The sequence below is a fragment of the Schistocerca nitens genome, chromosome 1 (genome assembly GCF_023898315.1).
Source record: "Schistocerca nitens isolate TAMUIC-IGC-003100 chromosome 1, iqSchNite1.1, whole genome shotgun sequence".
NCBI lineage: Eukaryota > Metazoa > Arthropoda > Insecta > Orthoptera > Acrididae > Schistocerca > Schistocerca nitens.
Window position 1 is genome coordinate 646,821,124 of NC_064614.1, and position 15,341 is coordinate 646,836,464.

The 15,341-nt window shown below is 43.2% G+C and overlaps 1 protein-coding gene across 1 annotated transcript in view; it reads right to left on the reverse strand.

Annotated features, from left to right (window-relative positions):
• Positions 1 to 14,916, reverse strand: part of LOC126192695 (sodium/calcium exchanger 3) — a 244,711-nt gene extending 229,795 nt beyond the window's left edge. The window contains exon 1 of the mRNA XM_049932627.1: positions 13,945 to 14,916. Coding sequence (XP_049788584.1) covers positions 13,945 to 14,916 — 972 coding nt within the window. The remainder of the gene's footprint in view (positions 1 to 13,944) is intronic.
• Between the last annotated feature and the right edge of the window lie 425 nt (positions 14,917 to 15,341).

Here is a 15,341-nt window from a genome sequence, read left to right on the forward strand (position 1 = left end):
ACTTGTTGTCTTATATAGGCGTTGCCGACCGCAGCGCCATATTCTGCCTGTTTACGTATCTCTGTATTTGAACACGCAGGGGTATAACAGCTTCTTTGGCGCTTCAGTGTACATTGGTGTTGCGTGGAAACGCAGTTAGCTATGACACTGATTCGGCTATCATTCTGAAGATCTTGCAGTGCGTTACTAGGACCCAAAATGAGATAATAAAAATATTCGTCAGAATATACAGGGTGTTTCAAAAATGACCGGTATATTTGAAACGGCAATAAAAACGAAACGAGCAGCGATAGAAATACACCGTTTGTTGCAATATGCTTGGGACAACAGTACATTTTCAGGCAGACAAACTTTCGAAATTACAGTAGTTACAATTTTCAACAACAGATGGCGCTGCGGTCTGGGAAACTCTATAGTACGATATTTTCCACATATCCACCATGCGTAGCAATAATATGGCGCAGTCTCTGAATGAAATTACCCGAAACCTTTGACAACGTGTCTGGCGGAATGGCTTCACATGCAGATGAGATGTACTGCTTCAGCTGTTCAATTGTTTCTGGATTCTGGCGGTACACCTGGTCTTTCAAGTGTCCCCACAGAAAGAAGTCACAGGGGTTCATGTCTGGCGAATAGGGAGGCCAATCCACGCCGCCTCCTGTATGTTTCGGATAGCCCAAAGCAATCATACGATCATCGAAATATTCATTCAGGAAATTAAAGACGTCGGCCGTGCGATGTGGCCGGGCACCATCTTGCATAAACCACGAGGTGTTCGCAGTGTCGTCTAAGGCAGTTTGTACCGCCACAAATTCACGAAGAATGTCCAGATAGCGTGATGCAGTAATCGTTTCGGATCTGAAAAATGGGCCAATGATTCCTTTGGAAGAAATGGCGGCCCAGACCAGTACTTTTTGAGGATGCAGGGACAATGGGACTGCAACATGGGGCTTTTCGGTTCCCCATATGCGCCAGTTCTGTTTATTGACGAAGCCGTCCGGGTAAAAATAAGCTTCGTCAGTAAACCAAATGCTGCCCACATGCATATCGCCGTCATCAATCCTGTGCACTATATCGTTAGCGAATGTCTCTCGTGCAGCAATGGTAGCGGCGCTTAGGGGTTGCCGCGTTTGAATTTTGTATGGATAGAGGTGTAAACTCTGGCGCATGAGACGATACGTGGACGTTGGCGTGATTTGGACCGCAGCTGCAACACGGCGAACGGAAACCCGAGGCCGCTGCTGCACTAGCTGCGCGTTGCCCTCTGTGGTTGCCGTACGCGGTCGCCCTACCTTTCCAGCACGTTGATCCGTCACGTTCCCAGTCCGTTGAAATTTTTCAAACAGATTCTTTATTGTATCGCTTTTCGGTCCTTTGGTTACATTAAACCTTCGTTGAAAACTTCGTCTTCTTGCAACAACACTGTGTTCTAGGCGGTGGAATTCCAACACCAGAAAAATCCTCTGTTCTAAGGAATAAACCATGTTGTCTACAGCACACTTGCACGTTGTGAACAGCACACGCTTACAGCAGAAAGACGACGTACAGAATGGCGCACCCACAGACTGCGTTGTCTTCTATATCTTTCACATCACTTGCAGCGCCATCTGTTGTTGAAAATTGTAACTACTGTAATTTCGAAAGTTTGTCTGCCTGAAAATGTACTGTTGTCCCAAGCATATTGCAACAAACGGTGTATTTCTATCGCTGCTCGTTTCGTTTTTATTGCCGTTTCAAATATACCGGTCATTTTTGAAACACCCTGTACGTGAAAATCGGTACTAAACTGAAAATTACAAAATAATGAAAGATCTTGTCTAACATGGCACGTAAGTGTGCTCGGAAAGCTCTTGTAGAAAGGAATCCAAAAAGCTTACGAAGTCCAGAACCAAGCCAAATCCGATGCAAGGGTTGATCGCAAGGTCATAGGTCAACCGATTCCTCCACAGGAAAACGTGTCTGATATATTCTATACGACACTGGTAACGGCATGTGCGTCACATGACAGGAATATGTTGTCGACCCACCTAACTTGTACACTTGGCGAATGGGTAAAAAGATTCTTCTACCTTGCCCGATTTAGGTTTTCTTGTGGATGTGATAACAACTCCCAAAAAAGTGATGAAAACATAAGACTTTTTCACATAAACTGCATATCTTGCGCATGGACTACTCAGTTTGTATATTTTGCTTATTTTTTTCATAGTTCCGCACAACTTCTTCCTGTTTTCTCGATTGATCTGTGTTCAGTTTTTCAAGGCCTATCCACTGTGCCAACTTATAACTAAATCTGAAGGGGGTGCGATGGGGACGTTCCCTTGTAAGTATCCTTGTGATCATTTCAGAGTCCGCAGCTCGTGGTCGTGCGGTAGCGTTCTCGCTTCCCACGCCCGGGTTCCCGGGTTCGATTCCCGGCGGGGTCAGGGATTTTCTCTGCCTCGTGATGACTGGGTGTTGTGTGATGTCCTTAGGTTAGTTAGGTGTAAGTAGTTCTAAGTTCTAGGGGACTGATGACCATAGATGTTTAGTCCCACAGTGCTCAGAGCCATTTGAACCATTTGATCATTTCAGTACTTAGGGGAAAGGCGACGAATAAATCGTGAGAAAAAAGTCTGTGGACACGGCAGTGGAAGGAAGTGCGCCAGGCTGCAGTACAGTAGAGCAGAGTAGAGCAGTAAGAGCAGCGGTGGAGAGCGGACGTTCCGCTCCAGTGTATGTATGTGTGCGGCGAGGGGTGGGAGGAGGGGGAGGGGCGCAGTGAGCCGCCAGCAGCCAACTGGCACGAAACGCCGTAGCTCACGTCACCCGCAAATCACCCGGGCTTTCACACCACACCGACCTCCTGTTAACGTTCCCCTACTGTTCAGTCTTCTCGTCCGGTTTTCAATACACATTCTTTTGCCTTGCTAACTTTTTCCTGCTAAATATTAAAGCAACTGAGGGTCTTCATAGTCAATCACTAACCCATGTACGAGGTGCGACAATAAAGTAATGAGAGTGATGTGAAAAAAAATGTTGCTTACCGTTGTAGTCAAGTTTAGTGTTGTCTCCTACAAAGTAGTTCCCTTCTAATTGCACACACTTTTTCCAGCGCTTCTGCCATTGATGCTAACATTTCTGGAACTCATCTTCTGTTATGTCCTCCAAGACTTTCGTTACAGCTTTTTGGACATCTTGTGTTGTTTGAAAATGTTGTCCCTTGACCGCTGTTTTGACTCTTGGAAATAGAAAAAAGTCGTACCGAGTGGTATCTGGTGAATAAGGTGGCTGTGGTAGTACTGAAATTTGCTTTGGGATTAAAAATTGCTGTACTGACAGAGCAGTATGAGAGATTTTTGGGGACCATTTTTGCACAAATCTTTCTCGTACCAAGATCTTTAGTTATTATTAGATGAACCGTTTCTCGATTGATGTTCACTTCTTCTGCAATCATTTTCACGGATAATCTCTATCAGATCGCATGAGTTCACGCAGCCTGGCCAATTTGACATCCGTCCGTGAGGTAGATGGGCGTCCATTCGTTCTGCCTTCACTAAACATTTTATGCCAACGAAAAACTTGAGCTCTTGGCATAACCTCCTCTCCAAAACCCTTCTGAAGCTTACCTTAAGCTGTCGTCGCATTTTCACCCAATTTAACGCAAAAAGAAATGGCATACCATTGCGCAATAATATGCGGTTCCATTTCCGTGACGAGAGACACAAACACGTGTGAAGTTATTACAACTCAACTAACGACTGAGCAGTTGCATCGATGTGCCGCTTGGAATGGAAGCAGCTTATAGACCAAGGTCAAAGATATTGTGCCTACGCAAGCCTGCAGGGTTGCCACATCTTGCAAAGAAAATCAGTCTCATTACTTTATTGTCACACCTCATATATCACTATAAAGTCTAAGCCAGGGCACGATTCCAATTGCAAGTTGCCTTTCTAAAAGTCCCCAGGGGCAACAAAAATTTGATTTTCAGTATTTCGCATAGTCATTGATCGAATTTCAAAATTTAAAATTCTATCATAAGCTACTCATGAAGAGGGGTAATCTTACATTGAAAGTTTAACACTATAAGTCATGTATTACAGTTAGATGCTGTGTCTACGTCATTAGGCACACGGTAACTCTGGCACGCGGACTATTCAGACTACCCGTCCAGTATTTGAGAATGAGTGCACTTCATTTCAAACCTTTACGAAATTTTTGCTCGCTGACACCCATCAGAAATCAATAAAAGGAAATTCGTTTGTCGCTTACCATATTTTCGTTGTTTGCGTCTAGTAACTCAGCTCCTAACACTTTTTTAGACGATGTTCACATAGACCACAGAATTTATCTGCAAATTTATATCAATGTACGACTCATGTAGTCATAGAAAAAAGTATTCATGGTACATGTAGAATAAATGTATTTATTAGAACTAAAGACTACAACCAGGCATGTTATTTGGTGAACTAACTGTATAGGGTTTCCTTCCTAATATATACCTACAAACGACTATCTAATTAGCCTCCTGCAAAAAGCAATTAAATATTCTGTACCAAGACCACAACAACAACAACCGTCTGGCGTCCCACAGTGATAAAAAGTAATCGTACCTACAAATAAAATTACAACTTAAATATATATAATAATTACGTTAGCACTTTTTGGGCATTACTCTTCTTTGTATCACTTCTGTTAACCTCTTTGGGATGAACTGAACCTGTTTCAGGAGTCTCTGAGGAAACATTTCGCTATTCATGGTGTAGACATTGTTTCAGAACAGTCTTACTTTGTACTTCATATTTTCTGACAATTCTATCAAGCGTACTTCAAAGATGCTCACGTGGATTAAGATCTGCAACCTGTAATGGAGACGTGGGAACAAGAGGAGTACGGTACAGCTAGCACAGGCGAACAATTTCCTCTGTATGCTTAGGGCCAGTGTGTTGTTGAAAGTGGTAAGAAAGAGCTAATACTTCGAAGACCGTTCTGTCTGTTAGGCATAGGTTGAAGTTTAGCGGCAGATTTCGGAATATTTTAATTCCTCTAACGTACTCTTTTAGGGGTGTTATCAGTATACTTCAAATCTAGGAAATACAGTTTACTACTCAGTGTGAAAAATCAAATAAAATTAGTTCTGTTTCGAGGTACACGAATCTAAGACTTGTCGGATAGTCTCAGAGTTCTGTATTTAACGCACTGAACAAACCGTTCTTTCTTCTCGTTTGAAAAATTTAGAATGAGGAAAGTAGAAAGATGAAAGAGTAGGGGAAAACTACATCATTATCGAGATTAGGAGTTACAGCGATTCCTTCACTTGACTTTTTACCAACGTACCACTGCCTTTAATTCTCGGTTGAATTTATGAGTTACAGGCCCGAAGTTGAGTTGAAGACTTTTTCTAAATGGATAGTACAGCTCGTTTTACTTTTGACAATCCAGTGGTGATGTCATTAAACTCTGGCTCAAGCCTACTAAATTCCACTCTAGTTTGTTGTTTATTCCAGTAATTTTTTTTACAAACTAGTGGTATACGAAAGTTATTATCGTTCCCATGTAGTAATCACATGCGAAACGTGCACAGTAAAACAGTTGCAGAAACAATTGTCACTTAAACTGTTTATTTTGGAGTGACAATACAGAAAACAGTAAAATACAAATTACAAAACCTTTTATTTCTCTTAATTGTGAGTTAGTCCCTTTCAACAGAAAAGGTTTCAAACCACCGGTGATAGTAAATGTAACCTAAATTTCTAAGATACGCAACCACATACTCTAGGGTACTGAGAAATCACCAATGTAAAAATTTGATGTAGACACGAAGTGATTTTTTTATCAGTGAAAAATATCGTGCGGTTGCATGAAATGTCTTTCTAATAAATTAATCGCCCAATCAACATTAAAATGGCCACGCAACTGTGATTTTCCCGGTGTGTACGTGATGTTATTTATCCTGGATTAAGCATTCTCCCCCTCCAGTTGTGCCTACAGCACTAGAGCATCTATATTCTTCGGGCAAAGTACACTTTCTGTCACGATTCACAAGTGCTGCTTGCAAATATTCGCTGAAGGACATCATCATACTTTGTCATACACTGAGAAAACGATCTGTTGTTTCCATTCTGTGCAAAGGTCATTAGGAATAGGTAATCGTTCTCACTAATAGAATTCCGAATAGTAACAATATTCGGAAGGGGTGGCATTTCGATTCCCGTCCCATTACCATGATTCACATCTTCTTTTGTTCCCATAAATCATTCAGGCAGAAGTGGGATGGTCCCAGCGAAAAAGCCACAAACAGTTCCTTCGGCTGTCGTTCTCTAGTAGAGTTAATGCGTCGTTTGTTACTTCATATCACCGTATACCAAACAGAGTACAGGAACCACATACTCATCCTTCACTGTGGAGGTCACATCGTATGTTACAATGTTACATTTACTGTGACTTTAAGGGTGAGCATCATTTCTATAAAGTATCAGCTTAGCGCCTGCTGCTTCGCTCGCGTAGATTGTATGGTATGCACAGTCACTTTTCTTTCATCGACTTTTTATGTTTCCATTTGTTTGCAACACCTTCTAAACTTTGTGCGCTAATTAAGGCCATAGAAGCATGGTCTGAACCAAATGTACTTCTGACCAGAAAGCGATTCTAGCACTGGAGTCCAAGGTTTTTGTTAATGACGCCTTTTGCGTTCTTGTGGCGGTATTTCCACAGAAACTTTTATCCCCTAACATATATTTCTTTACATCTAACCTAGAAGTGAAATACCAGTCATCATAGATTTCGCTTTTAATTTTGTTAATATCACGAACTATTTTCTTAAAAATTTTTGTCCCTTCTTAGACGATGCGTACAGTATAAGGTCTAAACCTGCTCCAAATGTCAAATCCTTAGCAATTTAGGCTGGTCGATGATGTTTGAGTGAATCAGTTTCACCTTATTTCAGCCCTTATGAGTTGAATTTCGAAAAACAGTGAAACAAATACGTTTTTTATTTCTGACCGAGAAGCCAATCACCAATTTTCATAGAAATGCTTTCGCAGTGAAATATTTTCATAAAACATTTCACCTTCCAAAAGCACTGAAACCCATAATTTTCATTTCCAACCACGAAGACACACATCAGTTTTCATTGGTATACTTTTTAAAAATACATTAGTAGCTCTTTAATAATGATTTATAAGCGAAAAAGCTTTCACCCACTATTTCACCCTCATAAGGGCTAAATTCCCAAAAATACTGAAACATGGATTTCTTTGTTCCTAACCGAGAAACCAAATACCAATTTTCGTAGGTCTAGCTTCAAAATTGCTTTAATAGCGATTTATTTTCAAGAAACATATCATCCTCTATTTCACCCCACTGTGGGTGGAATTTCGAAAAATCACTTCTTAAACGGCGTCTCTTCAAATTTCAAGTTTCTATCCTTATCGGTTAGTGCTGGGCGACGATGAACCAATCCGTCCGGTCATTCTGTTTTATATGTATAGATAAGAAATTTCTGTGAACGTATTTCTCATTTTTGTTCTGCTAATGAAAAATCCTTTCGACGTCGCGTACGTTATGCAACTAAAGAAAAGCTCTTCGATTAATACGTTGCGTGATTGATCCAGGTTCCCTGCAATTTTCTTTGGTAATCGGAAAAAAAGTTTTCGTGCTTCCGGAACCTGTCACCTTTCTAACGCGTCTTAAACTAAAAAGCTTTCTCACTTTTTGTGACCATGTTACCCGTAGTCGCTTTATAAATATCTCATTATCGCTGACACTTTGCGCACAGATCATGAAAACGTTTTTATGGCACCACGGTCATATCGTGCTAATAAGTTAAGCATCAGCAAGAGTGGCGGATCCTCGTCTATTTAAGCTTACATGTGAATGTGTGTGAACTGCGTGCTGGTTTCCCAGGAATACTTACTTTCCTTGATCGGTATTCTCGCTAATTACTTCCTTTTTATTTTATTTCCAGCACTATACATTTCCCACATGATTCACGCGTTTAAATACTGCATCAGTATTCCGCTGCTTAGTGTTTTGTTGACGTCTGCATTTTTTTAGAGGGAAAAGAATAGCAAATAAACGACACACCGCTGTGGACGTTGTGTAGTTTTAAATGCGTGAATTACGTGGAAAATGTGCACGCTACAAATAAAAAGTACGGACAATGATACGAGTGAAGAGTGAGGATTCCTGTGAAATATTCTCCCAGGCAACGCGTCCACATGTGAGCTGAAAGAGGTGCAGTAAAGACCACCACTGATGGCATGTTTGTGTGTGCATACACGTCATGAGCAGGTAGTGGCTGTTGACGTCACTACTTGTGCTCATTTATTCTCTTTTCCCAGTCGGCGACGGTAGGTATTTAGGGAATTATCAGTTCGTATATAATATGGATAAATCTCTGTCTCAGACAACATTTGTATACATGACAAGTCAAGGTGTTAGAAAATCATTACGAAAATTACTAGTGATAGGATGATGCGTTTGCTTCACAGATTCTCAGATGAACCTCAATACAAATAAATTCAAGGTAGCTTGCGTAAACAAACGACAAGACCGAATGTCATTTGACCACAGGATCAGTAAAATGTCACTGAATTCAGATTCGAACGTCAAATCCTAGAAACATCAGCCTGGAACGATTTGCTATGGGACGATCTCATAAACCTACTGTGAAAGACAAATAATAAATTGAATTTGGCTGGAATGATCCTAAATAAACATGAATTGTCTGTAAAGAAGTGCCTTGCAAAATTCAGGGCTAGACTAATAAATATTTTCTACATAGTTAGACGTTTCACAAGCCAAATAAGTGCAAGAGGTGGAGAAGAATCAAAGAAAAGTAGCACAGTTCGTCACGAGTTTCCTTAATGGTTCCCAAACCCCCGTGGAATTGTTCTTGAAACGGTTGGAAAGGAGGATGTAGTTTCGTGCCACGTTGACAATGAGGTCGTCAGAATTAAGCCACTGGACAAAACTGGGAATGTACCGAGGGAGGTAGTACTGAGGATAAGGCATAATTGTTTTCGGAGGACTACAGTTCAACTTCCCTTCCAGACGTACTTTTTTAGGTTTTTTGTCATTCCCTTAATCACTCCAGACGAAAGCCATAGTGGTTAATATGAATTTTCATAGCTGAATTTCGTCCTTACCATCCCTGAACAACAGAGCCATTATAATTAATGAATAGCTTAAGAAAGACACTACGCCTCTGATACAGTTGTATGACAACAAAAATAACTCAAGTAATGCGTGGGAAATAATAAACCCTAGGCCTTTAAGAACCATTCCGGTATATGTGTGAAGCGGTTTGTAGAAACCACGGAAAGTCTAAACTGACGTCTTTGGTTTTTCTCCGCCTACAAAATTCGGCTTTCAGCTGCTACTTGTTTTATTAAACAACATATATTTTTCTCTCAACTGTCAGAATAAACTGTGGTGTCACCGCTAGACACCACACTTGCTAGGTGGTAACTTAAATCGGCCGCGGTCCTGTAGTACATGTCGGACCCGCGTGTCGCCACTGTGTAATCGCAATCCTAGCGCCACCACATGGCAGGTCACAAGACACGGACATGACCTCGCCCCAGTTGTACGGACGACATAGCTTGCGACCAGACCTACCAAGTCTTCCTCTCATTTGCCGAGAGACTGATAGAATAGCCTTCAGCTTATTCCATAGCTACTACCTAGCAAGGCGCCATTTGTATCAGTGCTTATAGCTTACTACTATTCAAGAGATGTATTCCAACAAGAGAATAAAGTTAAGTATATTATTCCAGCTACGTACTTTTCTTCTTATTCATTAATAAGTCTCATGTTCCAGTACTTCACGCCCGTCTGCGTTAGTTTAGCGTGCACTTTCAGCCACTTCGATCTACAAGGTGTTGGCCCAGCTGCCGACACATCATAAACAATACAATTGAAAGAAAAATATATGTATCTTATAAAGCAAAAAATAGCAGACTTGGACGGGGAATGCGAATTTCACTCCTCCGCGACTTACGTCCGTTGAATTAACCACTGCGTCCACTTGCCTGATAACATAACTGCAATGGAAAACATTACCGGCAAGATGTACAAACATTATTCCCACATTTTCAAGAGTTGTCTTTTCTTATCGATTGAAGAAACATATTTCCTAGTACATACAACAAAAGGAATCTACATATACATTCGCGGCGAACGTATGTTAGCGCTTTTTCCCGTCCAATTTTAAGGATGGCACTTGGGAAGAAAGATTGCTTCTGTGCTTCCAAATGCAATTTTTGTTTTTTACACAAGACAAATTTACACAATATATAAGGCGGTCCTCTTCTGATGTGTGTTAATTGGGCTTTTTGAGTATTACTACTACAGTCTATCGCGTGGTAAACGATCCATTGATCATCCGGCCTGGTCTGCTCAGTATATGCGCTGCGACCTCTGTTAGTCCGATGTGATTTGGATTCTATCCACGTGTGTAGCATTCCAGCAGGGTGTGTATAGATTTTTAGCTTCCAAGTTTGTCGACCGACCTGAGAGTGCTAGTCACCTACTAACAATTCGAAATCCACCTACGACTGAGCCACTGTGATCATTCCATTTCGTATAACCACACACTGTTACCCATGGTCTTCATGAAACATCTGTGACTCACTAATCTTTTAGCCAAAGTCCTCAATATTTTTACGTTTAGCAAAGTTCACAACTACAGATTAGCGTACAGTTAGAGCGATAACCTTGGCAGGAAAACGGGAGAGATTGCGATTTATAAGTAGAAACTCCGACAGTTATGATTCACGTCATGAAACAACCAGAAACTATTGTAATACATATGTAAACACAGACTGCCAATTTCGGTCAAAATACCCCCTTCAAGTCACCTACACGTACATCAAATGTACAAGAAATACTAAATTGCAAAATAGTGATGATGAACCATTTGCACATAACATGCTGTCGGTTTAATACTACATCAAGCTGAGGGAAGGTTCTTTGGCGTCAAAAACGTAATTGCCTTTAGCTGCAGCATCTAAGTAAAGTAATTAAAAATGAAATATGCTTGAAGATATTAAAAAGCGCAGTAAAATTATGTATGCATGTTCAACATAGACAAGGAGTATCTGTCATATATAGACACAACTAGTACAATTTTTCATCTGTCACCAAGCTCTGTAAGCGGCAGTCCACGCAAGTGTTCAGCATGCAGACTGGCCGCAGTTGCTTCATAAATAGGCAACTGAATCAGCTGATGTTTGTAGCCATTAGCAGTACTGCCGTATTGCTTACAAGTCTCTGGCTATGCTAACTTACAGGTACTGTCGCTGTAGTCCTAATAAAACAAGCTTCAGCTGATTGAATTATTTTGGCCAGACGGTATCCCGGACACTGTAATGGGCTATCGGTTTTCGCACTTGGTGACTGATGTAAGATGTATACGTGACAGGTACTCGTGTTATGTGTATATTTATAATGCGTATACACATGTATTCAGTGCTTTGAAAAGTCCTTATGCGTGTCTTAGTTTTTAACTATTGCATTTATATGCTGCAGCTATAAAACATTATGTATTTGATGCCAAGCAGCCTTCATTTAACTTGATGCAGTGTTAATCCGCGAGTATGTTACATAGAACGGTTCATCATATAATGCTTGTTATACATTTTATGCATAAACTGTACGGCATTGGATGGTCATTTGATCGAAACCGACTGTCTGCGAATAAATGTACAACGTCCGGTTTTTCAATGTGGCCGTTTTTTGTGAACAGCGAAAGTGTGGAGCTCTGACGACAGAAAATAAGTGAATGGAAACAGAATCGGGAGGTGGTGGTAGTGGTGGTGGTGGTATGCGAACCATCGGCTACAATCTGTAGAGTTTCTTGTAGAGTACTGATCTACAACCTACATCTATACTCTATAACACACAATCAGATTTAGGGTAGAGGTTGCTCCTGATTGTAACAGTTATTAGAATTTCTCCCGTTCCAAGCACGCAAACTGAACGAGACGGCGCAGTGGTTAGCAAGCTGGGCTCGCATTCGGGAGGACGAAGGTTCAGATCCGCTTCCGAAAATCCAGATATAAGTTTTCCGTGATTTCCTTAAAACTCTCCATGCAAAAGTCGGAATGGCTCCTCTGAAAGGGCACGGCCGATTTCCTCCCCCACACCATCATAATCCGAACTTGTGCTCCGTCTCTAATGAACTCCGTCTCTAATGACCTCGATGTCGATGGAACGCGAAGTCCTAATTTTCCGTCCTTCCTTCGTTCCAATCACGTAAGAAACGTGCTCGCTGCTATTGTCTTCACGGTCCATACAGGAGTGATAGGTAGAGCTTTCCAGTATATTCTTGTAGTCGTAACTTAATGTTTGTTTGAAGATAATTTTAATAGCCAAGATCGGATTCAGTATTATTTGTTATTTATGACCGCTTTCAACAGTTAAGATCGTCATTTTCCGATCCTTAGAAAACTTGTTGGTATACGTCCTGTTCCATTGTGATTATATAACACATGCCAAGCTGACACTAATTGATGGTATGTAGCACATTCGAGACATGTTTGTCAAAAATGAAAACAAGTCTGTCACAAATAAAGTTAGGGGTGTCACACACATAAAATTTCACTGACGCTTCTTAAATGCTGAAACGCGCAACAGTTGACAAATGTGCACAGTTACGTAGTTCAACATGTAACAAGCATCAGTGGAGTGTTTTGTGTGTGGACATCGCTAGTGACACAAGGTGCTTTTTGATCGTATTGCCGGCCGGTGTGGTAGAGCAATTCTACGCGCTTCAGTCTGGAACCGCGCGACCGCTACGGTCGCAGGTTCGAATCCTGCCTCGGGCATGGCTGTCTGTGATGTCCTTAGGCTAGTTAGGTTTAATTAGTTCTAAGTTCTAGGGGACTGATGACCACAGATGTTAAGTCCCATAGTGCTTAGAGCCATTTGAACAATTTTTTAATCGTATTATTTTTATTTGTAGGGAACCAGTTTTTATTTTTAACAAACCTGTTCGTAATGTGCTACATACTATCCACTGTACTGACAACATGGCGTGGCTGATAGTCACAATGGAACAGGGCGTGTGACAAGAAGTCTTTTGATGATCATGAGGCGACCATCTTAGCGGTGGAAGCCAGTCATCAGGAATAAATAATGTCGAATGCTATGTTGGCTATTAAAATTTTCTTAAAAGCGAATACAGATCGTATCTTCCGATCCTTCATTATGAGAAATTTCAGTTCATGTTGGTTCTTGAAACTTTATAAGCATACGCTGGATAATTTGCGCCCATCTTAAAATGCCTATCTGTCCAGTTTATCCAACATCTAGATAACTCTCTCCCCTAGTCGAACAAACCTGTAAACATTCTTGGCGCAATTCGTTTTGTACGTTTAATATCCCTCGTTTTATTTACTATTGAAAACAGTCTTGATCACGATTTATTTATTAAGATGACCGGTTTCGACCACTACTGTGGTCATCTTCAGACCATTGAGTAGGAACCTCTTTCTGCTGGAGAATCACTCCAACCGGTCACCATAATAAATAAATCGTGATCAAGACTGTTTTTAATAGTAAATATTTGTAACTCATTGATCACTGCTACTCCCATAATGTATTCAAAAGTAATCCCTCGTTTTGCTTGGCAAGGGTTCCATACTCTTCAGTGGTATTCTAGGATGGTTCACACGAGGGTGTGTAAGCAATGTCCTTTGTACATTGATTGCGTTTTCCTAGTATTCTACTTACATACGGAAGTCTGTTGGGGTTGTGTGGTCGTTCCATTCCGTATCCCCTCAGATTTATTACACGCAGGAATTTTTTACGGGTTGTGACTCACTGACATTGCAGTCAAAGGATGCTCGGTTTTTTCGCTTGCGATTCCAGTGTGTTAGAACGAGGGGACAGTGTGAGCTGCTCGGTGGCCAGCTCGCAGCCGGTGTGTTAGGCAGGCGCAGCGCGGCGGCGGCGGCTACACACCTCCTCCTGGGCCATCAGCTCGAGCTGGTCGAGGTCCATGGCGGGGTAGCGCTTGCGCAGGTCGCGCAGCGTCTGGATGTACTCGCGGCGCGACTGCTCGAACTCGCGCACCTCCTCGCTGGCGGCCGCCTCCTCGAGCGAGCGCAGCGCGCCGTCCACATGGTTCACCTTGCTCATCTCGACGTCGCCCGCCTCCGACTCGACGATGACGCCGCGCCGGTTCATGCGGTAGCCCTTGTGCAGGTACTTGTAGATGAGCAGCCGGCGGTCGGCGATGTACGCCGTGATCACCGTCGCGGGGAAGAACATGAACGTGAGCAGGCCCTCCCAGACGTCCACGACGCCGTACGACGACACCGACAGGATGACGTAGAGCCAGATGTACGCGAACACCGACCACGTGGCGGTGACGAAGAAGACGCGCAGGTGCTTGATCTTGCGCACCTCGCCGTCGGGGATGACGCTGACGCAGATGGCGATGATGACAAACAGGTTGTAGGCGGCGCTGCCCACGATGGTGCCGGGGCCGAGGTCTCCCGCGTTGAAGTTCTTGGCGTAGATCTCGATGATGGAGAGGAGGATCTCGGGCGCGGAGGAGCCGAGGGCCATCAGCGTCAGGTTGGCGACGGTCTCGTTCCACACGCGCACCACCAGGATCTGCGTCTCGCCGGACTTTTTGCGCACCGTGATCTCCTTCTCCTGCGACGTGATGACCTCGATGGCCGCCATGAAGCGGTCGCTGATGATGGAGACGCCGATGAAGAGGTAGAGCAGGGCGAAGAAGTAGACGAGCCCGCGGGCGACGCGGTCGCCGGCGCTGAGGTTGTCCTGCGGCATCCAGACGGGCAGCAGCAGGCCCGGCTGGCACGCGGTGGCGTTGTCGCCGGCGTCGCCGTCGCCGTGCGACGCGCCGGCCAGCGGCAGCGGGAGCAGCGCGCACAGCGCGGCCGCGGCGCACCAGCAGCTCGCCATCGCCGCCGGACCCACACTGCCGCGCCGCCCGGGACGGCGCGCCGAGCCCGCCCGAGCCGGCCGCGCATGCGCGCCGCGCACCGGCCGGACCAGCGCGCCCGCCGTGCCGTAGGTCCAGGCGGCGGGCGGGGGCGCACCGCGCTGCTACCTCGTCCCGCCTGTGTTACAGATCAGTACCGTACCGACGTGAGACTGCTACGGATGGTTATTACCGCTCAAATAACTGGTTTTCGGTTATAACGGAGTTTTTTCAACGCCAGTTTAACTTGATTGTAAAAACCGCTCAAAAAATCAGCTCTATGAAATAACTGATCTTCGGGGTTTATTCGTATTATTATGTAGACACAGATGCTCAGTCTAATCTTGCCACTTTCATGACTGATGATGAAATGATGATGACAACACAAACATCCAGTTATCTCGAG